This window comes from Rhinoraja longicauda, chromosome 3, assembly GCF_053455715.1.
Source record: "Rhinoraja longicauda isolate Sanriku21f chromosome 3, sRhiLon1.1, whole genome shotgun sequence".
Classification (NCBI taxonomy): domain Eukaryota; kingdom Metazoa; phylum Chordata; class Chondrichthyes; order Rajiformes; family Arhynchobatidae; genus Rhinoraja; species Rhinoraja longicauda.
Genome location: NC_135955.1, coordinates 68799729 through 68826270, shown reverse-complemented (window position 1 = coordinate 68826270; position 26542 = coordinate 68799729). Strand labels below are relative to the sequence as shown.

Here is a 26542-nt window from a genome sequence, read left to right as displayed (position 1 = left end):
ATCAGTGACATTACAAAAGGAGACAGGATGAAGTTTTCAAAATTCAACATAAATAAGACATATCTGTGCAATAATTCTGTTTTTATAAAACGGTAATTATTATAGCTAATCAAATAGTCAGGCACATACAATCATATTGTCAAGGGGAGACCTCAATCCTTCAAAAAATACTGTGAGAGGTGGCTCAGAGCCATTTTTTCTTCTCCAAGGTAACTGAGGGTTTCAGCAACCATTCGAATTCCAAGGAGATGCCACATTCCAAGTTACTAAAACCAATGCAAGGTACAATCTACGAATGTTACTTCCAACTAAGCTGCTTAAGCCTGACAGTTGGAGATAAAAGATTATGAGGATAGTTAGATTATGCATAGAATATCAATCATAAACTGCTGTTTTATTATTTCAAATAAATGTTTAAGAATCACAATGTTACAATTAATGAATTGGTTTGCAAATATTAAAGCAGATCATCAGGTTACTATAATATATTCCTTTATTCGTCCCACACCGGGAAAGTTACAGGATAACTTGCAACAATATACAGCAGTGTTTTCCAATCTATTCCTAGACTAATTTCTATTTTTAGAACACAGGAAGCATTTTGGAATCAACCACCTAACCAGTGATTATATTTCAGAACAAAAGATACTTTGATGTTAGTTTAACAGAAAATGTGTGCTGGGTATTATTCGTCAATGGTCATTCGGGAGCGAAAACAGGTGTAGGAAGGAATTGCAGGTGCTGGTTTAAACCGAAGAGACACAAAATGTTGAAGTAACTCAATGGGACAGGCAACATCTCTGGAGAGAAGGAATGGGTGACGTTTTGTGTTGTGACCCTCCTTCAGACTGAAAGTCACAGGAAAGGGAAACGAAAGATATAGACGATGATGTAGAGAGATATTGAACAAATGAATAGGATGTGTGGGAAAGAATTGCAGATGCCGGTTTAAATCAAAGGCAGACACAAAATGCTGGAGTAACTCAGCATCTCTGAAGAGAAGGAATGGGTGACGTTTCGGGTCACGACCCTTCTTCAGACTTAACTCGACCCGAAACATCACCCTTTCCTTCTCTCCAGAGATGCTGCCTGTCCCGCTAAGTTGCTCCTGCATTTTGTGTCTACCTTTGAACAAATGAATGAAAGATATGCAAAAAAGTAACAATGATAAAGGAAACAGGCCATTGTTAGCTGTTTGCTAGTTTAGAACGAAAAACTGGTGTGACTTGGGCGGGGTGGGATGGAGAGAGAAGGAATGCAGGGGTTACTTGAAGTTAAGGAAATCAATATTCATACCCCTGGATTGTAAGCTACTTAAGTGAAATAAAAAATGCTGTTCCTCCAATTTGCGTTCCGCCTCACTCTGACAGAAAGGTCAGTGTGGGAATGAGAAGGGGAATTAAAAGTGTTTTGCGACCGGGAGATCAGGTCGGTCCAGGCGGACTGAGCGAAGGTATTCAGCAAAACGATCGCCCAGTCTACGTTTGGTCATGCTGAAGTAAAAGAGTCCACATCTTGAACAACGGATATAGTAGATGAGGTTGGAAGAGGTGCAAGCGAACATCTGCCTAACCTAAAAGCACTGTCGGGGTCCCTGGACAGAGTCAACAGAGGAGGTATAGCGACAAGTATTGCATGGGGACTGGCAGGGAGGATGAGTGCGTGGGTGGACAGAGGTAAGGGATATGGGGAGGAGAATGATGGGTGTCAAATGGGAGGTCAGATGGGGAATAGGTAGGAATATGTAGGGAAATTAAGAATCTGAAATTAGTTTAGATTAAGCATTTAAATATCGTTGCAGCTAAGCAGCATTTATTATACGTGATGCTGACTTGCTCCTCATTTCTCTTAAATTGTCAAATGACATGAGCTCTCAGATAATAAAAATTACATCTAATCAAAAAGTCGAAGATGCAAGTACTTACAGATAAAATTTATATTTGTCAGACCGGAAAGCACTAAATTGGGGGTTTTTAAATGGCCTTTGGTCTATTACTGTTAAACCAAATCCATTGAGACGGAGAACCAAAAATCATTAATTGATTTAAAATGTAACCGTGCAAAACTTTGAGTAACTTTTAATCACATAATGTAACAGCAAAGCACATGGGCAGTCAATCAAGTCAATGCCAACACTCTGCAAGTATAAGACAGTTAAATCCATTCCCTACCGAGTTTATTCATGGCTGAGAAATCTTCTTTCTTTCAAGAAATTTCATTAACAACTTGCTGTGTACTTTTACTTTCTCAGTATTTATTCACAAAATGCTGGAGTAACTCAGGTCAGGCAGCATCTCAGGAGAGAAGGAATGGGTGACATTTCGGGTCGAGACCCTTCTTTAGACAGAACGTCACCCATTCCTTCTCTCCTGAGATGCTGCCTGACCTGCTGAGTTACTCCAGCATTTTGTGAATAAATACCTTCGATTTGTACCAGCATCTGCAGTTATTTTCTTGCTTTACTTTCTCAGTGTTTGTACAGTGAAAAGCTTTTGTCGCGTGCTATCCAGTCAGCAGAAAGACGATACATGAATACAATCGAGGCAACTACAGTATATAAATACATGATAAGGAAATAACTTTTAGTGCATGGTAAAGCCAGCAAAGTCCGATCAAGGATAGTCCGAGGGTCACCAATAGCAGCTCGGCACTGCTCTCTGGTTGTGGAAGGATGATTCAGTTGCCTGATAACAGCTGGGAAATAATTGTACCTGAATCTGAAGGTGTGCGTTTTCACACTTCTATACCTTTTGCCTGACGAGCGAGGGGAGAAGAGGGAGGGGCCAGAGTGTGATTCGCCCTCGATTATGCTGCTGGCCTTGCCGAGGAAGTGAAGTATAAATGGAGTCAATAGAAGGGAGGTTGGTTTGTGTGATGGTCTGTGCTGCTTCCACAACCCGTTGCAATTGCTTGCGGTCTTGGAAGGAGCTGTTCCCAAACTAAGCTGCGATACATCCTGATAAAATGCTTTCTATGGTGCATCTGAAGAAGTTGGTGAGAGTTGAAGGGGACATGCTGAACTTCCTAAGCCTTCCAAGGAAGTAGAGATGTTGGTGTGCTTTTTTGGTCGTTGTTTAAATTATGGGTGGTTCAGGAGAAGTTGTTGGTGGTCTTGACTCCTAGGAATTTGAAGTTTTCAACCATCTCTACTTTGGCGCCGAATATGTAAACTGGGGGTATGTATACCGCTTCGCTTCTTGAATTCGATCACTATCTCCTTTGTCTTGCTGACATTGTGAGAAAGGTTGTTGTCTCAACACCAGGACACAAGGTTCTCGATCTCCTCCCTGTACTCCGTCTCATAGTTATTTGATATTAGCCCCACATTGGTAGTGGCGTCTCATGTTATCTTTGCTTCCACTGAAAATCAAATTACTCCCTGCACCTTGCGGTTCTGAACTCTTCCACAAATAGGAATGCTTCTTTTCTATTCTGTCCTGACTTTTCTTCAATTTGTGCACCTCTATCATATTTCCTCTCAGCCTTTTTGTACTCAATGGAAAACCATCACAGCTTCTTCAGCCCTTTCTCTGGGCATCAGTTCCTTGTCCCTGAAGCCATTTGTTCTACACCCTCTGCAATGCTTTCTCACCACACTTACTGTTCTAGTCACCATATTGTGCAAAAATTTGCAACAGAGAGGATGCAGAACCTAAGGGGGATGCTACCAGGATTGGAAAATAGTAGTTATGGGGAAAGTTTGAATATGTGAAAGTGGAAAAGGTGGTTTATTTTGGAAAAAAGGCTGAGGATTTCTTTCCATATTCCTATAATGTGCTAACTGGCTACTGTAAATTATTCTTCAGTACAGATAAAAGACCAAAGAAGCAACCAGTGTTGAGCTTACAAGAGACAATGAGTTGCAGCGGTATATAGAAACTAAGGGAAGGAGTCGACAGATGGGGTTACTCTGTTGGGAGCCGGCACAGACCCAATCACCTCCTTCTGTGTCATAAATGAGTGATTATTCTAAGTGAAGAACAAGTAGGGCTTTTTATTAACTACTTACCACTAAACTATTTATTCACAAAATGCTGGAGTAACTCAGCAGGTCAGGCAGCATCTCGGGAGAGAAGGAATGGGTGACGTTTCGGGTCGAGACCCTTCTTCAGACTAAACTATTGTTGATTACATAATTTAGATTTCAAGAAATTTAAACAATTAGTAACATTCAAGAGGGATTTTAAATACCTATTTATAATACACCAATTCTGAAAGGTCGACGGGGAATATCCACACAATTTACTTAATTCTCAATTGAACGTGTTTAGATAGCTTAAAATGAAACAAAATCGAGCTGACAGACCATAATCTGTGTCATCCTTTAAAATATCGTATTATATTTGTTTCTTGTAATTGCATTGTCTACAAAGTGATTTGCAAATTCAAGCAACCAAAAAGAAAATTAGCATGCAATAAGTTGGAAAGCAAATGAGATGAAAGCACAATTGTGTAGTGGTAGAGTTGCTGCCTTAAACCGCTAGAGACCCGGGTTTGATCCTGGTGTTATCTGTACGGAGCTTGTACGTTCTCCCTGTGACTGCATGGGGTTTCGGAGGCCCGGTTTTCTCCCACACTCCAAATACGTACAGATTTGTAGGATAATTGGCTTCGGTAAAATTGTCCCTAGCGTGTAGGATAGTGTTAATGTACTGTGTGGGATAGGATAATGTACTGCGTGTAGGATAGTGTTAGGTGGTTGGTGGGCGCGGACTCGATGGGCCAAAGGGCGTATTTCCGTGCTGTATTTCTAAAGTCTAAAAATGCTGCCCTTTACGGCAAAGTGGATTAGTTACAAAAGTCGAGAAGATTTGATTCAACTGCACTTCAAATTGGTGGTGTCACACTTAAGAGTTCTGAACCTAGCTTTGATCATTTTAGGATCCATAAATCCCATGGCTACAAGTGCAAGTCAGAGGCTAGGTGTTCTGCAGCAAGTGACTCACCTCCTGACATCCCAAAGCCTTTTAGTCATCCATAACACACAGGTCTTTATAGCAACAGAATAGGCTCTACTTGCCTGGATGAATGCAGCTCCAACAATTCTCAAATAACACATCCTTGACAAAGTAGCCCACTTCACTGATGCCCTAATTACCCTAAACATTAATTCCCTCTGTCACCAGCATACAGTATTTGCTGTGTAAATCACCAAGATGATCTGCAGTTATTCACCTCGGTTACTCCAAAGTAACCCTCAAATCCTTGACCTCTATTGTCCAGGAGGTCCAGGACTGCAGGAGCTTAGGAACATTACCACTGGCAAGTTCCCCTTCAAGTCGCATACTATCATGACCAGGAAATGTATTGCTGTTCCTTCACAATCATTGGCTCTATATCCTGGAACTTCTTACTCAATAAAACAAGGATTGCTTGTGTTATTCAGTCTGAAGGGTCTCGGCCCGAAACGTCACCCATTCCTTCTCTCCAGAGAAGCTGCCTGAGCTACTGAGTTACTCCAGCATTTTGTATCTACCTTCGATTTAAACCAGCATCTGCAGTTTTTTCCCCAACACAAGGAGCGCAATGGTTTAAGGCAGCAGCTTAATTATCAAGAACAATGATATCCATTAAATGCTGCCTTCCAATCAATATCGACATCCCAAAAAAACGAATGAATAAAAAACACACACTTGGAGGTGGTGCAGAGAAGCCTTGTTCATTATGTTCAAGGGTTAGTTTATGAGGAAAGATTCTACTGAAGACTTAAATACCAATTCACTGCGGAAACTGATAGGTTTCTGGAATGCAACAAAATCCAGGGCTACTGAGATCACACAGGAAAGTAGAAGATTCATTGAATAGAGAACCAGGTTTGAAATCTATGTGGTCTATCTGCTCCTACTTCTCATGTAATATATATAAATTATTTGCAAATATCTTCATTTAAAAGCAAATGGTTTCTTGGAAACACAATTGCTTTTCATATCATATCATATCATATATATACAGCCGGAAACAGGCCTTTTCGGCCCACCAAGTCCGTGCCGCCCAGTGATCCCCGTACATTAACACTATCCTACACCCACTAGGGACAATTTTTACATTTACCCAGCCAATTAAGCTTTTCACAGAACAACTAATTTTAACAACTAAATATTAAGTTGTTTGAGCTAAGAGAACAGTTCAATAAAATGTAAACTTGGTTAAATGCAGAAACTGCAAAAAATATTCATGTCAGAAATCATTTCTGGAGATAAATGTTAGTTATTCAAGTTAATAATCTTTCATTAGAAATGGGCACCCTCGACACATCATATTTAATTTTATGTTGAATGAGTTTAAGCGCAATGGAAGGTCACAGACCTACAAAATTAGCTGTTTTTTCTTTACAGATATCACCCACCTGCTGAGTATTCCCAATATTTGTTGGGGGTTTTCAGCTTTTTCAACATTTCCAGTATTTTAGTTTGTAATCAAAATCTGAAAATCAACTTCAACAATTTTTCATGGTAGAGATCCAATTTTACTTTACTCACCATGCTTTTTCTGATGTAATTTATGGCTTTCTTTGTGTTCATTCCTGACCAATCATTGAGCATATAGCAGATACAAGTGGCACAGTAGACAAACCTCATGTCATTTTCACTTCCTTCTGGCACAGCATAGAAGCTGCAAAGTAGACAAAGAAGGGAAAACAAAGAAACACCATTGCAACTATAGAGAAGTGACAAATACATCTAGCCTTTAATTTTCATTGGACTCCACAGCATGAAATATTATTGAGACATTAAAAATAAAGTTTGTCTAATTGTTTCAAAAGTGTATGTTGTAGGATCTTAAATTGGTTGCAATCAGGACAAGTTTTCATTTACGTTATGAATAGTTTGTCTCATCTGGTTAGGTAGCAAAACAGATCTTACTTCAAATGAATCAAATTTCAACCCAAATCACTAAAATTTGTTTATAAACAATTCACACTAAAGTGCTATACAGATGTCATCATGGCTAGGTGGCAAAGCTCTACTAAACTATGCATGTACGAATCCTCATTAGCCACGGGTGAGCTGCTGGAAGACTAGAGGGTGGCCAATGTTGTGTCTTTATTGTACAGCCACAAAAAAACCTTGGAACTGTAGGCCAAAAGAGCATGATATCTGTGCTAGGTAAAGTACTGAAGGATATAATATACATTTGGAAAGACAGGGCAACACAACACAGCTTTGTGCATGGGTGATAGTATCTCACAAAACTGAATCCACTTTTTGAAGAAGTAACCAAGAAGATTGATGAAGTAGATGTACTCTATATGAACTATGCAAGGCCTTTGATATGGTTCCGCATTGTAAATTGTTCTGGATTAGATTGCATGGAATTTAGGGAGAGCTAGCTAATTAGATACGTAATTGGCTTGATGGCAGGAAGCAGAGGGTAATGACAGATGTTTAAAAAAAAAATCAGATTGGAGACCCATGATGAGTGATGCACCTCAAGAGTCTATTATTGCCTATTATTGTTTGTGGTTTATATCAGCAATTTGGATGAGCATGTACAAGGCATTATTAATACATTTGCAGATTACACAACCAAAGGTAGTATCATAGACAGCGAGTAAAGTTATCAAGATTTATACCAGGATCTTAATCGGGTGGGGAAGTGGTCAGAGGAATAGTAAATGGAGATTAATTCAGAGAAATGCGAGGAATTGCATTTTCGGGAAGTCAAACCAGGGTAGGACTTTCACAAAGGTAAGGCCCTACAAAGTTTTATAGAATTGAGGGACCTAGAACTACCAGTATACAGTTCCCAGAAAGTGGCCTCACAGGTTGACAGGGTGATGAAGGCTGTTTTGGGGCATGTTGGTCTTCATTAGCAAGGACACTGAATATGGAAGCTGGGATGTTATGTTTGGTCACCCTTCTATGGGAAGATGCCATTAAGATGGAAAGAGTGCAGAACAGATTTACGAGGATGCTGCCAGCACTGGAGTGAATGAGTTATAGGGGGAGGCTAGGCAGACTAGGACTTGATCCCTTGGAACTGTGGTAATTTTGCCATCTCCCTGGTCCTACAGTCTTTCCAGGTGAGGCAGAGGTTCACTGGCACCTCCTCCAACTTCATCTACTGTATCCGCTGTTCCAGGTGTTAGCTTCTCTTCATCGGCGATACCAAGTGCAGGCTTGGTGATCGTTTCGCTAATCACCTACACTCAGTCTGTCTTAACCCACCTGATCTCCCGGTGGCTCAGCACTTCAACTCCCCCTCCCATTCCCAATCTTACCTTTCTGTCCTGGGCCTCCTCCATTGTCAGAGTGAGACCTAGCGCAAATTGGAGGAACAGCACCTCTTATTTCGCTTGGGTAGTTTACACCCCAGTGGTATGAACATTGACTTCTCTAACTTAAAATAGCCCTTGCTTTCCCTCTCTATCCCCTCCCCTTCCCTTTTCACCCACTCGTCTTACTGTCTCTGACTACATTCTATCTTTGTCCCGCCCGCTCCCCTGACATCAGTCTGAAGAAGGGTCTCGACCCGAAACGTCACCCATTCCTTCGCTCCAGAGATGCTGCCTGACCTGCTGAGTTACTCCAGCATTTTGTGTCTACCAACAATTTGACCTGGACCAGCCACATCGAAGCTATGGCCAAGGAGTCTCTACTTCCTTAGAAGGTTTAGGAAGTTTGGCATGTCCCCAACAACCCCCATCTACTTCTACAGATGTGCCGTAGAAAGCATTTTATTGGGATGCACCACAGCCTGGTTTGGGAACAGATCCATCCAAGGCTGTAAGAATTTGCAGAGTAGTGGATGTAGCCCAGATCAATTTGCAAACCAACTTCCCTTCCATTGACTCTATCTCTACTTCGCACTACCTCGGCAAAGCAACCAGCATAATCAAGGACCAATCTCACCTCTTCTCTCCTCTCCCATCAGGCAAGAGGTACAGAAGTTTGAAAACACATACCTCCATATTCAGGGACAGTTTCTTCCCAGTTGTTATCAGGTAACAGAATGGTCCCCTCATCACCTAAAGTTCGGTCCTGACCACCCATCAACCTCATGGAAGACCTTTGAACTATCTTGAATCGAACTATCGGACTTTATCCGTGTACTGTGGATAGCTTGATTGTAATAATGTATTGTCTTTTCTTTGGTTAGCATGCAAAGAAAAAGTTTTTCACAGTACCTCAGTACACATGACAATAATAAACTAAACTAACTGAGGAGTGACCATATAGATGTGTTTAAAATCATGAGGGGCATAGACGGGGATGAAAGCACACCCAGTTTCCCCCCCCCCCAGGGTTGGGGGATCAAGAACTAGAGGGCTAGGGGGATCAAGAACTAAAGTGAGAAGGGAAAGATTTAATAGGAACCTGACAGGTAACTTTTTCCACACTATAGGTGGTACATATATGGAATGAGCTCCCAGAAGAAGTGGTTGAGGCTGGTACAATAACAACATTTTGGGTCGAGACCCTTCTTCAGATTATCAGTCTGAAGAAGGGTTTCAACCCGAAACGTCATCCATTCCTTCTCTCCCGAGATGCTGCCTCTCCCGCTGAGTTACTCCAGCATTTTGTGTCTGCCAACACCATTTAAAAGATACGTGGACAGAGAGAGATATGGGTCAAATGCAGGTCTAGCTTGGATGAGCATCTTGTTCGACATGAACCAGTTGGGCCAGAGAGCTTGTTTCTATACTGCATGACTCTATAAATTATGATACTGCAGATTCTTTTGCAATTTTAGGCTTTTACAGCAATTTTTTTGCCCAGTCCTCAGTGCTATCTGCCACTCCATTAGCTACTGGCCAACTAACTCCCTCATTCTGAGTTCCAGACAACTAGTCTGACAATAAGCAACATCAACAGCAGAGGCATGCAGGAAAGTGGAAGAGAGAGTCATGGAGGAACTATCAGTGGGGCAAAGGTACTGGGCACGGTGGACCGCATACCATTGAGGGGCAGTTTGCAGGCTGGGTTGCTGCCAGGGTTAGACAGAACAGAACGCACCTTTTCCAGCCCAGGTTTGGAAGAAAGCAATATAACCCCTCTCCTTTGTGTTATCAGTGCCTATGCCCTGTTCCCCTCTAACCTAGACAATTGGCTGCTGAGGAAGGAAGCAGTTAATTCTCAACAGGAGCTACAAAACATATATTTTTAAGTACAAAAGTTTTTTTTTTCCAATTTCCCACTTGGTTTGAGTCAGGCACACCAATTTGCTGGTAAAGTTTTTATTTGGTAGTGTCCCGTTTAGAAAAGGAGGAGAAATAACAAAATCCTGCTCCCAAAAGGCATCTACCTGATCAATGCACTGCGCCTCTACTCGCTGGAGTTTAGAAAATTGAGGGGGGATCTCTTGAAACTTACAGAACAATGAAAGGCATAGATATAGTGAATGTGGAAAGGATGTTTCCACTGGTGGGAGAGTCTAAGACCAGAGGTCATAGACTCAGAATTAAAGGGCACTCTTTTTGAAAGGAGATGAGGAACATCTTTAGTCAGAGGGTAGTTAATCTGTGGAACTCATTGCCACAGAGGGCTGTGGAGGCTGTCAGTGTATATTTTAAGGCAGAGATAGACAAATTCTTGATTACAATGGGTGTCAAGGGTTATGGGGAGAAGGCAGGAAAATATGATTAAGAGGCAAAGATCAGCCATGATTGAATAGCGAAGTAGACCCGATGGGCTAAATGGCCTAATTCTGCTCCTATAGCTTGTGAACTTGTGAAGCTCGTGTGGAAAGCCATGAGACCCATCATGTATGGCCATATCTACAGGCTTACAGAAAGAATACTTGGCATTTTTGAAAAACTGCTCCACAAGGCTGTCAAAGTTTGAGAGAAAGGAATATTACCCGAGGTTTGGCTAATGAAAAAAAATGACCCAGTAATTGAACAAAATCCCAAATGTAATGGATAATTAGAACTTTCTCACTTCACTTACATAAAAAGAAAACTAGATTTTACTGACATGACACCAAAGGTTTCAAGAAGAACGAAGCTCAGGCTCAACCAATCGTGAAAATAAACCCAGATTATAATTATCTAATGTTATACCATTGCTACATAAAGTGGGCGTTAAATTGCAAGGCATGCAAGGTATTAATACAATTGCTTCCATGATAATAAAGAATTTACCATACCTGCCATCTTCAAGTTGCAGAGCTCTAAGTCCTGCTAAACATGCTTCCTTATTTACCCGTTTCAGATCATCTCCAAGAATCACCAGGCTAGCTAGGCCAGTGTAGGTCATTGCTATGTGACCACTGTCATACAAATGATGTGTACCGTGACTCTAAAATATACCAACAACCATGCATTAGGGACAGTAATATAAATATCAGCATTTCAATTGTTTTATTGCTTAAAAAATAGATTAAATAAATCAATTGAACTGTCTGAGGGTAGGGAAAGGGGGAAATCAGAAATGATCAGAGATTGGGATGATAATAGATCAAAAGAATTTCTCTAGATTAAAGGCAATGCGTGAAACCAATTTTAGAGCGGTAGAGTTGCTGCCTTACAGTGACTCCTGCACCTACTGTCTCTTGTCTATTGACAGAGACCTGGATTCGATCCTAACTATGGGCGGTCTGTCTGGAGTTTGTACATTCTCCCCGTGTGGGTTTTCTCTGAGTGCTCCGGTTTCCTCCCACGCTGCAGAGATGTACAGATTGATAGGTAAATTGGCTTTGGTGAAATTATAAATTGTCCCTAGTGTTAGTGTACAGGGTGATCGCTGGTCGGCGTGGACTCATTGGGCCGAAGGGCCTGTTTCCACTGTATCAATAAAGTCAAAAGTAAAATAGAGTCTAATGTCAATTTTTTTAATGACAATGCTGATTCGGTCGATCTACAGGAAATTCAATGGTCATATTGATTAGGTCTCCTCTTTAATCCCTTTTCATAAGCAGTATAGCATAACATGGCCTGGTTAGAGGTATGCGAGGAGGATGTCTCCACTAACAGAAGAGTCTAGGACCAGAGGGCACAGCCTCAAGAATTAAAGGATGTACTTTCAGAAAGGAGATGAGGAGGAATTTCTTTAGTCAGAGGGTAGTGAATTGGAGGAATTAATTGCCACAGATGGCTGTGGAGGCCGTCATTGGGTATTTTTAAAGTGGAGATTGCAGGTTCTTGATTAATAAGATTATGTGGCGAAGGCAGGTGAATGGGGCTGAGAGGGAAAGATAGATCAGCCATGATTAAATGGTGGAGTAGACTCAATGAACATAGAAAATAGGTGCAGGAGTAGGACATTCCACCCTTTAAGCCAGCACCGTCATTCAATATGATCATGGATGATCATCCAAAATCAGTACCCCATTCCTGCTTTCTCCCCATATCTCTTGATTCTGTTAGACCGAAGAGTATCTAACTCTTTCTTGGATACATCCAGTGAATTGCCCTCCACTGCCTTCTGTGGCAGAGAATTCCACAGATTCACAACTCTGGGTGAAAAATATTTTTTTCATCTCAGTCCTAAATGGCCTACCCCTTATTCTTAAACTGTGACCCCTGGTTCTGGACTCCCCCAACATCGGGAACATTTTTCCTGCATCTAGCCTGTCCAATCCCTTAAGAATTTTACACGTTTCTTTCAGATCCCATCTCATCCTTCTAAATTCCAGTGAATATAAGCACAGTCGATCCATTCTTTTATCATAGGTCAGTCCCACCATCCCAGGAATTAACCTGGAATTACGCTGCATTCCCTCAATAGCAAGAATGTCCATCCTCATATTAAGAGACCAACAATGCACACAATACTCTGGGTGTGGTCTCACCAGGGCCCTGTACACGAGGGGATAATTCTGCTTCTATGATTTATGATCTTAAGAACATGGTACAATACGAATATTTTAATATTAACACTCTTAGCATTCAAAAATGGATATTAAATTCTTCCACCCAACAAATTCCCCTATTTTATTCCCTCATCTATGGTGGAATTCCATGCAGCTTAATTGATTTGCTGAAAATCTTCAAAACTAAACTGTTTTGAACTGAGCGAGAGAGAAAACGGGGAATTACAGACCATTTAGCCTGACTTCGGTGGTGGGAAAGATGCTAGAGTCAATTATTAAAGAGGTAATAACGGTGCATTTGGATAGCAATAAAAGGATAAGTCCAAGTCAGCATGGATTTATGAAAGGGAAATCACGCTTGACTAATCTTCTGGAATTTTTTGAGGACGTGCCAAGTAAAATAGATGAAGGGGAGCCAGTGGATGTAGTGTATCTAGACATTCAGAAAGCCTTTGATAAGGTCCCGCACGGGAGATTGGTGACTAAAATTAGAGCACCTGGTATTGAGGTTAGGGTGTTGACATTGATAGAAAATTGGTTGGCAGACAGGAAGCAAAGAGTAGGAGTAAACGGGTCCTTTTCAGAATGGCAGGCAGTGGCGAGTGGAGTGCCGCAAGGCTCGGTGTTGGGGCCGCAACTGTTTACCATATATATTAATGATTTGGAAGAGGGAATTAGAAGCAACATTAGCAAGTTTGCAGATGACACAAAGCTAGGTGGCAGTGTAAACTGTGAAGAGGATGTTAGGATGTTGCAGGGTGACCTGGACAGGTTGAGTGAGTGGGCAGATGCCTGGCAGATGCAATATAATATAGATAAATGTGAGGTTATCCACTTTGGTGGCAAAAACAAGGAGGCAGATTATTATCTCAATGGTGTTGGGTTAGGTAAGGGGGAGGTGCAGCGAGACCTGGGTGTCCTTGTACACCAGTCACTGAAAGTTGGTGTGCAGGTACAGCAGGCAGTGAAGAAAGCTAATGGAATGTTGGCCTTCATAACAAGAGGATTTCAGTATAGGAGTAAAGAGGTTCTTCTGAAGTTGTATAGGGCCCTGGTAAGACCACATCTGGAGTATTGTGTACAGTTTTGGTCTCCTAATTTGAGGAAGGACATCCTTGTGATTGAGGCAGTACAGCGCAGGTTCACGAGATTGATCCCTGGGATGGTGGGACTGACATATGAGGAAAGATTGAAAAGACTAGGCTTGTATTCACTGGAGTTTAGAAGGATGAGAGGGGATCTTATAGAAACATATAAAATTATAAAAGGTAGACAAGCTAGATGCAGGAAAAATGTTCCCAATGTTTGGCGAGTCCAGAACCAGGGGCCACGGTCTTAGAATAAAGGGGAGGCCATTTAAAACTGAGGTGGTAAAAAACATTTTCACCCAGAGAGTTGTGAATTTGTGGAATTCTCTGCCAGAGGGCAGTGGAAGCCAAATCACTGGATAGATTTAAGAGAGAGTTAGATAGAGCTCTAGGGGCTAGTGGAATCAAGGGATGTGGGCAGAAGGCAGGCATGGGTTATTGATTAGGGATGATCAGCCATGATCACAATGAATGGCGGTGCTGGCTCGAAGGGCCGAATGGCCTCCTCCTGCATCTATTTTCTATGTTTCTATGTTCTATAGATTACATGATTTCTGATCTAAACTGGATAGCTGTACACAGTAAAGCATCTCAAGGAAGCGTTGAAAAAAGATCACTTACCCTTTAAAGGAACAACTACCTAAGCAAAGCACAGAACTTTAACAAATACTAATTGGTTTATTAAAGGGCTATAATAATGTATATGTTATGGTTGTAAACACATCAAGAAGATAATGCCCAAGTCACACGGTTTTGTCTTAATTCAAAATTGCTGGTGGTCCTCGAGTCATGGAGTGATACAGCGTGGAAACAGGCCCTTCGGCCCAACTTGCCCACACTGGACAGCATGTCCCCGCTATACTAATCCCACCTGCCCACATTTGGTCCATATCCCTCCAAACCTGTCCTATCCATGTACTTGTCTAACTGTTTCTTAAATGTTGGTATAATCCCAGCCTCAACTACCTTCCCTCGCAGTTTGTTCCATACATCCACCACCCTTTATGTGAAAAAGTTACCTTTCAGATTCCTATTAAATCTTTTCCACAATACCTTAAACCTATGTCCTCTGGTCCTCGATTCACCTACTCTGGGCAAGAGACTCTGCATCTACCCGATCTATTCCTCTCATGATTTTATAAACCTCTATAAGATCACCCCTCATTCTCCTGTGCTCCAAGGATTAGAATGATGGTCCCAATGAAGGAATACTCCAGGGGTTTGTATTCTAACTTCCAGTTTAGTCACCATTGAATAAAGTACTGTGTTCTCATTGAAATACTTTCCACATTCCACTAACCTCTGATACATTATATGGGATTCCCAGATGTGATGAACCCCTGAATCCACAGCGGTACAGATTAGATTCTGAAAATCAGAATAATAATGTTAAAATAAAGCAGTGTGAACCTGCTTCCGTGCCTTTTCTGTGCATCTAAAAACCTCAAGTATTGAAGTATTTTAATGAATTCATTTTCTACAAAAGCACTGCAAGTATCAATAAATAATACATTAGGGTCCATTATTGTTTAATGAAACTTAAAAACAAATTTTCCTTCAGATCTCGAACAAATTGATTTCTTGTTATCAGCTGGAGCAAACTATAACAAGTACAATGCTGTCTGCAATGAATTGTTTTTCCATCATGTTACAAAGGCACACCATCTCAACAGTGCCATCTAATGCCTTACAGTATGTCCACTTCCAAGTCCATAGAAAGCATCTCTATCCACAAAGCTGGGTGGCAGTGTAAACTGTGAAGAGGATGTTAGGAGGTTGCAGGGTGACCTGGACAGGTTGAGTGAGTGGGCAGATGCCTGGCAGATTATCTTTTATTGCAAATGTTCTGACTCATCTTTCTTTTTCTGTTTTTTTGTCAAGCAACAACTATTTTGCTGCTTTTATTATTCACATTTTTTAGATAATTATTTAAGAATGTTCAGTTTTAAATTGCTTTCTTATTTTAAATTAATAAAAGTTAACAAATTCATCAGACCAAAAAACAATTTCCACACCGACATCAAAATGTTTTCTGATCGCTATTTATGATATTTGTTTGCTTTCCAATTTGTCATCTCGGAGTTAGAGAATATTTATTATCCCAAAAATACAAATCATTGAAAGCCACTGGTAACATCAAACGGGTGGGGAGACTCTGAGCCTTCAACGTCACAATAAAACCTCTATTATTGCACACTTGATTGCAAGCAGATCAAGTAATTTTAATCCATAAAGAATCCATGTGATATAGAAATACATTAGGCACAATATACATAATACAAGCATAATCAGAGAGGGAGAACAAATACTTTGAAGGTACCAAATAATTCTTGAACACCAAACTTTGCACAAAGGCAAGCTGTTATTACAAGTCGTCAGAGGGTAACAGACCCACAACTTAAGGACACTTGCATATATGAACAAGCTTCCATAATACTGTTACATTCAGAATTCCATCATACGTACATTTGGCAGATCTAGTTTTTCCTCTCTCTCCACTTTTAGTTCTTTCTTATTAGTAAATTTTCTTTCTTATTAGTCTTCTGTGGTTTTGATGCCATTCATTATAATACTGTGGAGGTATGATTAATATCGAATGATTTTTGTGTATCTTCCAACTTATGGACATCTATAATACAGAACCTGTTCGTTATCCAGGGACAGCCTGTGATGAAGGTCAATCAACCCAACAGCATGATACTGTTGCAAGAGTTCCTGGGAACCGTGTCTTAAGCCGGAGAATCATCTGCCGCATTAATGAAGTTCCACAACAAAGGCAAGAGTGAGGACTTTTGCTGATTATTGCACAATGTTCAATTCCATTCACAACTTTCTCAAAACTAACAACGTCATTACTTCCACAAGCTAAGAAGTGCCAAGAAATCTTCATGCCATCCAAGTAATAGACAATGATCACCTCTAACATGAGAAACTAGGCACCCATCCTAACACTCAATGCATTCCATCAACATTCTGCAGGGAAGGTGGGTGTTACCACTGATCAGCAATACTTTGATTACAAGAATAGATCAGACATTATGTTCCACAATGAGTATTTCACCCATGACATCCTCTGCAAAGCACAGAGACAGCATTCTCTCCACTCTCTTAACAACTCTCTACAAAATGTTTACCCAAGTTTATCTGATAACACTGCCAAACTCCTAACCTGTTCTACCAAGAGTCACGTGGTCAGCAGATATACAGAAACGTCACTAGCAGATTGCCCTCCAAGAAGCATAATTTTCTAACTTGTAAATGTCCTACCACCAAGTTTAAATCTTGGTATTCTTTATCTAACAGCATAACATCATCTTCAAAAAGATAGCAGCCCCTCTAGAAATCAGCTTACATCTCCAGTGCAACCATAACCTCCCTACAAGTATGGCAATTAGAACTGCACACTTATGATTAGTGTTTTATAAAGGTGCAGCTTAGTATGTCAGCTTTTATATTCTATGGCCTGGCCTATGAAGCCAGAAATGTCATATGGGTTCTTTACCAGAGAAAAATAATAAATGCCAGTTTGCCAGCGAACCCACAATTTCAAAATGTATATTAAAAAAAAACTAATCTTCAGAGTATTCTCAAACTTGCATCACATAACTGTCTTTGTGTTCTGTTCCTTTACTGATTTTGTAATGGATTAAATATCTCTTTTCACAAGGTTTTCTAGCTCTTCAAATTCAGGTTATCCTGCTGATGACCAACTTCTCAATGCCCAAACTTGTTCCAAAAATTGCTACTGTAGCCACAATTTCAAGTTACACGACTAAAACCATTTTATGAGCATGTGCCATAAACTATCTCCTTTCCTAACAGCTCACAGGCCAATGCCAAAATTACATTAAATCCCCAAAAATCAAAACTTACTGAGCCCCATATACTCTTTATTGTAATGCACACTGAAATAGTGAAGTTCACGAATGCCGTGCTCCAGAATGGAACAAGACTAAACATCAAAAGAACTAATCTGGAAATCATATATGGTTGAAACTTTAGGCACCTCTTTAATCTGTATAATTTATCAGATTGATAAATTAGCCTTGAATCCCTGTTATTCACTGCCCATCTAATAAACAAACCTCCTTTCCCACCACCAATAGCAATTTCATGATTCATGTATTGAAAAATACAAAAGAAAAATATCCTTCATTAGATGATATATCAAAATTGCTAACATTTAAGCAAATAGTTCAAAAACATTAAATATCAAAACATCTTCATTGAGCATTAAATACAAAATCAAAAACAAAAAACTCACTCACTGTCTTCAGTAGGAAGGACCTGCAGGGAATAAATCCATTCAATAATACTGGTTTTATCCACCAGATGTAAGGCACTCAGCATATCCAGACCAGACAACGCAAAGAAGGCAATGGTCAATCTGCAAATATCATAAAAGATACATCATAATTTAATCTAATGAACATGATTAAGTTCTACATTATAAAACATATACAACACATTTTAATTATCATTCACTGGAAAACCTGATAAGTGCTCCTCATTGTAAACCACACAGCCAAGAATCTAAATTGCAAAGATGACACCTTAGAATATGTCTTCTGCGGCATCCTTGCACAAAAGGAGACCAAGGTGAAGCTAATAATTTTCATCTCATTTCCCCACTTTACAACTTTAAACATATTTCAAATACCCTTTGCAATGCCTTATGCATCTTAAAGAAATAAAGATTGTCGCAAATTACGTCGAACAAGGAATGCGGAGTTTAGAGAACTCAGAAACAAAAGTGTCACTAATGACCAAGGCTGGCACGATTACTAAAGAAGAATAGACTATTCTGCCCTACATGCAACTCCAGCCCCACATGAATATTCTGCTGTATCAAACTACTAAAGGCAACAGTCCACAATCAACTTTACCTCAGAGAGATGGGTAATGTCTTTTTAAAGAAGCCAATCACACAGCAACCAGGATGAGTTGCAATATTCTGAATGATTTGAAGATTCAAAGGTTTCAAAAGTCTGTTTATTGTCATGTGTACCAATTAAGGTACAGTGAAACTCGAATTACCATACAGCCATACTAAAAAAAAAGCAACAAGACACACAACAACATAAAAGTTAACATAAACATCCACCACACTGGATTCCCCATATTCCTCACTGTGATGGAAGGCAATAAAGTCTAATCTTCTTCCTGGTTTATTCTCCCGCGGTAGGGGGAGTCGAACCATCCGCAGTCGGGGCGATCGAAGCTCCCGCGTTGGGGAGGTCGAAGATTATAAAGCTATGGTATAGAAATAGGCCTTGTGGAGCCTCACATGCCTGCTCTGCCATTCAACAGGATTGCGGCTGATCTTCTACACCAATGCCATTTTCCTGCTCCATCTGTATTTCCCCGATTCCGTTAATATCAGAAATAACCTGTTTTGAATTCAGGAAAATCAGTTGTGACATTGCTGAATAAGTCAAGTCTTGATGGGATGATGATATGAAGAAGAATTTCAGCAGCAGCAATGTAAAAAGATAGAAGCATTGTTGCATAAGTACAGAACAGAGCTAGATAGTTTAAGTTCAGGCCAAGCTACGATACCTTTTCTCATAATCCATGTTGCCACCTGCAGAAGATGATCAGTCAAGATGAGAAAGGCATCGGAGCTGAAGGCTACTTAAAAGAGTTTCCAATTCACAGTTTACCCTAGGAATGATTTTTTTTCAACTGGCCAATTGTTATTTGGAAAATTAAAACCCTTGAGATTAAGGAAACACCACAGTGGCACAGTTGAGCCAAAAGGTGTGCAGCTGTCTCGTAGATCCATCCAGCTGGGTTTGAGTCTGACCACCAGTGCTTTCTGGAGTTAGCATTTTTCTTTGTATGACTATGAGTTACCCCACATGCTCCATTTTTCTGCCACATCCCAAACACATGCTGCTTGTGGCAACTATGAATCATAAAGTTGACAATGGAATGCGAGATAAAATGGGTAGATTGGCAAATGTTTTTTCCCCCCAGAGATATAATTCCATCATAGTAACAGGAACCTTCAGTCCAAAGATAGATACAAAAAGCTGGAGTAAGTCCAACTCCTCTGCGCCAAACAAGATAGCCAACTACACTAGTCCATTTGTACTGCCTCAACAAATTTCTCTGGCAATTTGTTCCATACATGTATGAAAAGTTGAGTGAAAATGTTGAGTAAAAATGTTGCTCCTCAGGTTCTTAAGTCTTCCCCTCTCACTTGAAACCTATGCCTTCCAGTTCTTAATTCACTAATCCTGGGAAAAAGACTTTGTGCAATCCCCCTATCTATGCCCCTCATGATTTTATGCACCTCTATAAGAACACTTCTGTCTCCTTTGCTCCTCGGAATTAAGTCCTCGTCTGCCCAACCTCCCCCTATTACCCAGTCCCTTGAGTCATGACAACAGGCTTGTAATCTTTTCTGCATTCTTTCTGGCTTAATGGAATCTTTCCCATGGCTGGGTGACAAAAACTGAACATAATATTCCAAGTGTGACCTGACCAACATCTTGTACAACAGCAACATAACGTCCCAACTTCTATACTCATTATCTTTTCTGATGAAGCTCAGTGTGCCAAAAGCCACTTTCACCACTCTGTCAACTTGGGATGCACTTTCAGGGAACTATACTTTCCTTGGGGTCCCTCAATTCTACAACACTCCCCAGTGTCCCACCATTCACTATGGAAGCCCTACCAAAACACACCCAAAATACGCACACATCTGAATTATACCCCATGATCCATTCCTTGGATCACTTATCTAGCTGATTAAGACTTTACTGTTCTTCTGGATAATTTTCTTCACTTTCTATGATATCACTATTTTGGTGTCATCTGCAAATTTACTAACCATGCCATATATATTCTCACCCAAATTATTGAGATAGATGACAAAGGGCACAAAGGGCACCTGTGGCACACCACTAGCCTCCTGTCCAAAAAAACAACCTCTATCCAAATGGTTTGATGGTAGGAAATAGATAATGATGGTAAGTTATTACTCCAGGTTTTGAATTAGACCATTATGTTTGCTTTTGAATTAGACCATTATGTTTGCTATGCATTAGGTTTACAGTAGATTAAATGTAAAAAATAGCCAATTATGGCAACCACAGGCTGGCAAAGTGGGAAGGTATCTGCCACAGTAAAATTGCACAGAAAAGTAAACTTACTTTTATAGGACAGAAAAAATAAAACCTAATATAAAAATCATACTTAAAGTACAAATTTTTGAAGGTGGCAAGACATTGAGATGGCTGCGAATAAAAAAGCTGCTATGCAAATGATAAAAAGGGAAAATAAAAAATGAACCCAAAATTTACCAAGCACCTAACTAGATGACCTAACTAGATGACCAAATTCATTTCTGGGAATCACTGGGAAATACTGGGTGTGCAAGTGATTTATTAGAGTAGGGGAGCACAAATGAACAGGAACTTCTGACAAACTTGAGAAACCATGCATGGTGGCACAGCAGTAGAGTTGCTTCCTTACAGCACAAGAAACCCGGGTTCGATCCTGGCTACGGGTGCTTGTCTGTTTTGAGTTTGTACATTCTCACCGTGACCTCTGTGGGTTTTCTCCGAGATCTTTTGTTTCCTCCCATTCTCCAACGACATACAGGTTTGTGGATTAATTGGTTTGGTATAAATATAAATTGCCCCTTGTGTGTAGTATTAGTGTGTGGGCTCAGTGGGCTGGAGGGCCTATTTCTGGGTTGTATCTCTAAACTAAACTACATTCCTTAGATAGAATATTTATGAAATTTGATCAATTTGTGAACTCATGATTTTAAATAAGTTTGAGGCTCTTGGGTAAACTGGGTGAAGCAGTAAACATGGAAAAGTTGCTTGAAAAGAGCAATTATACAAAAAACTAGGAATTGACAGTGCAAATGATGAGATGCTGCTTTAGCTAGATAATCTAGAACCAGAGGACATGGGATGGGATTAGCTATTTGGAACTGTATTTTTAATAAATGTAGAGGTCTGGAAGCTTTGGAATTCATTACATCAATGCTAAAGATTGTCAACCATTGTTACCCATCTGTGTCATTCATGCTCTTCAGAAGGGAACGGTTGGCATCCTCACATGGAACAATCTTTATAATCCAAGACCCACTAATGAAATTGATTCTTAAAATGTTCTGAAATGGTTCAAAGAAAATTGGGGATGGGTAATAAACGCTGACCTGAAAGACATTCATAATTTACATTCACAAATTAATAAAAAAGTTAGCAGAAACTAATACAACGGCAATGAGACCTGATGAAAATATGCCTGGTAGATTTAGCCATCGTTATTGATTGGTGGAGCCTGTGAGCAGAGATAGTGTAAGTCGATTTTTATTTCTTACATTCTATGAATAGTTATTCAACATCTGTAAAAAGTGGCGAATGAAATGTGTAGTAAACATAACTGCTTATGTGCTCCATGTTTTTATTATTTTGAAATCACATGGTGAATCTCAATAATATCAAATTCCAGTATCGACGTGTAACGCTTTTTAAGGCAGGCTTGCATGGAAAATTGAGAGGTATATTTCCGATACAAACGCACGGAACAGTTGAGATCTCTCAGTTGTGTGGTGGACGGACCGGACCCAATTTCTTTTCAGTCACATTTTGCTTCAAGCAAGAACTTCCTGTGTTTTGCACATTATGACTTCTCAGAAGGTCACTATTTTATTGCCTATGCCTGACAGTTTCCTCGCCAGTCCCTGCAATCGTTCATCCCATCAAGTGATGACCGCACGTTATTTGCCTGCAAGGTGCAGCTGACTTTACAGCCCAGGAGGGTCCAGCCGCTCTCTGGCGACACGTTATGCGGCAGAGGGGATGGATGCCCTGGTGCTGCTGCAGCCTGTGCCCCCTGTCCCGGCCCGGCCCGGCCCCGCCACTGGGTGGGTGGGTGGGTGCGGCGGATCTGACCGGTCACCTGGACCTTCACTTTAATCTGCCTCCGCCTTTAGCTCCCGCTGACCCGCCCGGGCCTTGCCCTACCTGCTGGTCTCCAGTGAGCAGTACCTCTCGGGCAAAATCTTCAGGCATCGCTCGAAGAAGCAGACGTGCCGCTCCCTGAGAAACTCCAGGTGCTCTCCAGCCGCCGTCTCCTCGGCCATGTTGGATCGCCATGGACACGCTCCGCCCCGGCCCGGCCCGCCCCGCCCAGCGAGTGCTGCAACACGCTGCCGCCACCACCGGGGCGGGAGCCGCACGCCAGGCTAGCTAGCGCCTGCAGTGAATTTGCTTCCAAATACTCCTTAACGTGCAAAATCTAACAAAAGTCAAATCTCCAATATTAACTTTATTCAATGCAACGCAAACAAATGGGGGAAAATCTTTCAGATTTAAAGAAATTACTAAACGTGTTCTTGTATATATAAACATAGTTGTATTGTGAAGATGTATTTTTGTTTTAAAATGCTATGTGAAATATTTCTTGGCTATCCTAAAAGTTGTTTAGTTTAATGTCACATGTACCAAGGTACAGGGAAAAGCTTTTGTTGCGTGCTAACCAGTCAGCATGATTACAATCCAGCCACTCACAGAGTACAGATCCATGATAAAGGGAATAACATGAATAGCGTTTAGTGCAAGATAAGGTCCAGCAAAGTCCGATAAAAGACAGTCCGTGTCTTAAATAGAACCAAAGATGATTAATGGTTGGAAACATCAGGTCTTCACAGTAAGCCAATCATGATCACTGACAAAATTGAGGATAGCAGCAACATAATTCTCAATTGGTCCAATGGTCCAGGATTTGTATGATTAAAAATAGTGTTATTAAAACCCCACTCAAATGCTTAATTATGAACCATATTTACATGCTGCTGTTTAGAAATTAATATCTAAATCAATGTTTTGGATTAGAACATACACAGCCAGATTAGCAAGTTTGCAGATGATACAAAAGTGGGTGGTTTTGCAGATAGTGAAGATTGTTGTGAAAAATTGCAGCAGGATCTTGATCGATTGACCAGGTGGGCTGAGGAATGGTTGATGGAGTTTAATGCAGAGAAATGTGAGGTGTTGCATTTTGGGAAATCTAACATGGGCAGGACCTACACAGTGAATGGTACAGCTCTGGTCGTGTTGTAGAGCAGAGAGATCTAGGAGTGCAGACGCATGGTTCCTTGAAGGTGGAGTCGCAGGTAGATTGGTGGTCACAAATGCTTCTGGCACCTTGGCCATCATCAGCCAGAGTATTGAGTATAGAAGTTGGGAGGTCATGTTGCAGATATGTAAGACATTGGTGAGGCTGCATTTAGAGTATTGTGTTCAGTTCTGGGCACCGTGTTATAGGAAAGCTGTTGTCAAGCTGGACAGGGTACAGAGAAGATTTACGATAATGTTGCCAGGACTAGAATGTCTGAGCTACAGGGAGAGGTTGAGTAGGTTGGAACTCTATTCCTTGGAGGGCAGGAGGATGAGGGGTGATTTTATAGAGGTGTATAAGATAATGAGAGGAATAGATGCAGTCTTTTGCCCAGAGTAGGTGAATTGAGGACATAGGTTTAAGGTGAAGGGAAAAAGATTTAATAGGAATTTGTGGAGTAACCCTTTCGCACAAAGGATGGTGGGTGTATGGAACAAGCTGCTAGAGGAGGTAGTTGAGGCAAGGACTACCCCCACATTTAAGAAACATGTACGTGGATAGGAAAGGTTTGGAGGGTTATGGACCAAATGCGGGCAGGTGGGACTAGTGTAGCTGGACATGTTGGCTGGTGTGGGCAAGTTGAGCCGAAGGGCCGGTTTCCATACTGTATCACTCTATGACTCTCAAAATAACTGTCAGCATCGGATCATTGCAATTAGAGCATGGCCCCCAGCAAAGTCCCATAAAGAGAAATACATTTACCAGGTGATATGTTTTAGGTACTGATAAATAAATGACAAGCATGCAAGAAGAACTCCCCATATCTTTAGAACATGGATAAATGTAGCCTTTCTTGGTAAAAGGACCATTAATGGATAAGGTCAGCAATCTGATAATTCCATAGTGATATGGGCTAATTCTAAAGTCATTATAACAATCAATTTAATTTTAAGTTACCAATCCAGTTCAAACATATGTTATGTCTTTATTATTGCTATTGTATTATTTGTTTTTGTTATCAATGATTCTAACTTTTCCATTTTGCTTTTATTATTTTGCGCATTCAAGTACAATTCAATCATTGTTCCATTTCTGGTACACAAATCCAGATTTTAACATTTTTCCTTGCCTCTTTTCCATCAAATCATGAACTCTCATTTTCTTCAACTGTTTTTCAATTTATTTAATAATGAAGATAACATACAATCACTATTTAATGTAATTACTTGTAAAACAATATCTTTATACCCCTTTCCGCCAATTAGGAATAGCCCTGAAAAACAAAAGAAAATATGATCATGAGAAAACCAAGCAAAGCTAAAAATACTATTTCAATATCCAATTTTTTGCCATGTTAAATCACTTACCGCCGGTGAGGAAGATGCAGCATAACCCCACCATCAGTTTTCCCTATATTTTTTGTGTGTTCTTCCCAACCTTTGGTTGGTTTGAATAGTCTTGATGAATCATGTTGTATTTGAGCTTCAACCTAAGCAAATGTATAGCAGTACAAATATTTGTGTTAAACTTTTCTCCAAAAGTAACACGCTGTCTAAAATCAGATATCCATTTTACATCCCATTTTCTAAAGATGATAAATCAACTGCAGTTTTATTTCAGACATTTAAAGTAATTTTTCTATGTCTAGGTAAAACTCAGCCCAATCGTACTTAAACGATTGAAATTATAACGTTCTTTCTTCTCTCCTCTGCATACCACCACCAAAGATTTATATCAGGGTAGACAAAATTAAGATTGAGTTTTAAAAGCAAAATTTCAGTGGCCAGGAGGTGTCTAAAAGAAAGAACGTTATAATTTCAAGTTGATGCTCTTTTATTGGAACAAACAATGTTTTAATGAAAGTTTATGATTTTACTTGATTCTCTGTGCCTGCTTGGTGCCTGCCACGTTTTAGCAAAAATCTCAGATTTGGGTATTTAATGTGATTTTTGTAATCATTTGAAGACCCTGCCATTTGGTCATTATTCATCAGAGCCAATATAGTGTAAAATTGGAAGATTAAATAAAATTATTTTTTGTACATTACCTATTTCTTGCTTAGTGGATATAACTTGTGTTAGTGTCTAAATACCACCCTATAATATAAATCTGATGCAGGAAAATTTCACTCTTATTGATCTAGTGGTTCCAAGGCTACCCAATGCCAAAACAATATCGACAATAAAATGGCATCAATTTGAAATGTTTATTTCTGCCGAGCATTTCCATTCCCTTTTTCTGTCATGTTTCATGCACCTGCAGGTGCTTTTTAATTCAGATAGTGATTATGGTACAGAAATACTGGAACCTTTATCTGAAATATGATGTTATCTTTGTATTACATTTTTCTTTTCTCCATTCTTTACTCCATTGGCCTAAAATTTCTGCTACATGGCTACACGGGTCTGCAGGCAACTTTCAGCATTTATATTCATGTGGAAGTTTAGGTTCCCTTGCACGTATGCATAAATGCCAGTCTCCATTTCTGATGACAACCATCATTCCAATGAGGCTGAAACTATGGGGTTTAGTCCTGACTGAGGTTTAGTAACACCATTTGGTTCAAGAGAATGGAATTAATACGAGAGGTATACAATTTGCGGGTAATCTAC

At 40.3% G+C, this 26542-nt stretch overlaps 2 protein-coding genes across 6 annotated transcripts in view; both read right to left on the bottom strand.

The window, feature by feature from the left end:
• Positions 1-22979, bottom strand: part of pggt1b (protein geranylgeranyltransferase type I, beta subunit) — a 41911-nt gene extending 18932 nt beyond the window's left edge. Inside the window, exons 1-5 of one of the 2 annotated variants that reach the window (XM_078397026.1) lie at positions 22859-22979; positions 18110-18228; positions 15142-15209; positions 11089-11240; positions 6480-6612 (exon numbers count right to left, since the gene is read on the bottom strand). In XM_078397026.1, the coding sequence (XP_078253152.1) occupies positions 6480-6612; positions 11089-11240; positions 15142-15209; positions 18110-18228; positions 22859-22953 (567 nt within the window). In that variant the 5' untranslated portion in view covers positions 22954-22979. Of the gene's footprint in view, positions 1-6479; positions 6613-11088; positions 11241-15141; positions 15210-18109; positions 18229-22834 lie in introns of both variants that reach the window. The other variant, XM_078397025.1, reaches the window with a different exon arrangement.
• A 1697-nt stretch (positions 22980-24676) lies between these two features.
• The window catches only part of ccdc112 (coiled-coil domain containing 112), a 39536-nt gene continuing 37670 nt past the window's right edge, over positions 24677-26542 (bottom strand). For 2 of the 4 annotated variants that reach the window (XM_078396326.1, XM_078396325.1), the window contains 2 exons: positions 25298-25419; positions 24680-25203 (listed from right to left, as the gene is read on the bottom strand). In XM_078396326.1, the coding sequence (XP_078252452.1) occupies positions 25173-25203; positions 25298-25419 (153 nt within the window). In that variant the 3' untranslated portion in view covers positions 24680-25172. Of the gene's footprint in view, positions 25204-25297; positions 25420-26542 lie in introns of all 4 variants that reach the window. The other 2 variants (XM_078396323.1, XM_078396324.1) reach the window with 2 other exon arrangements.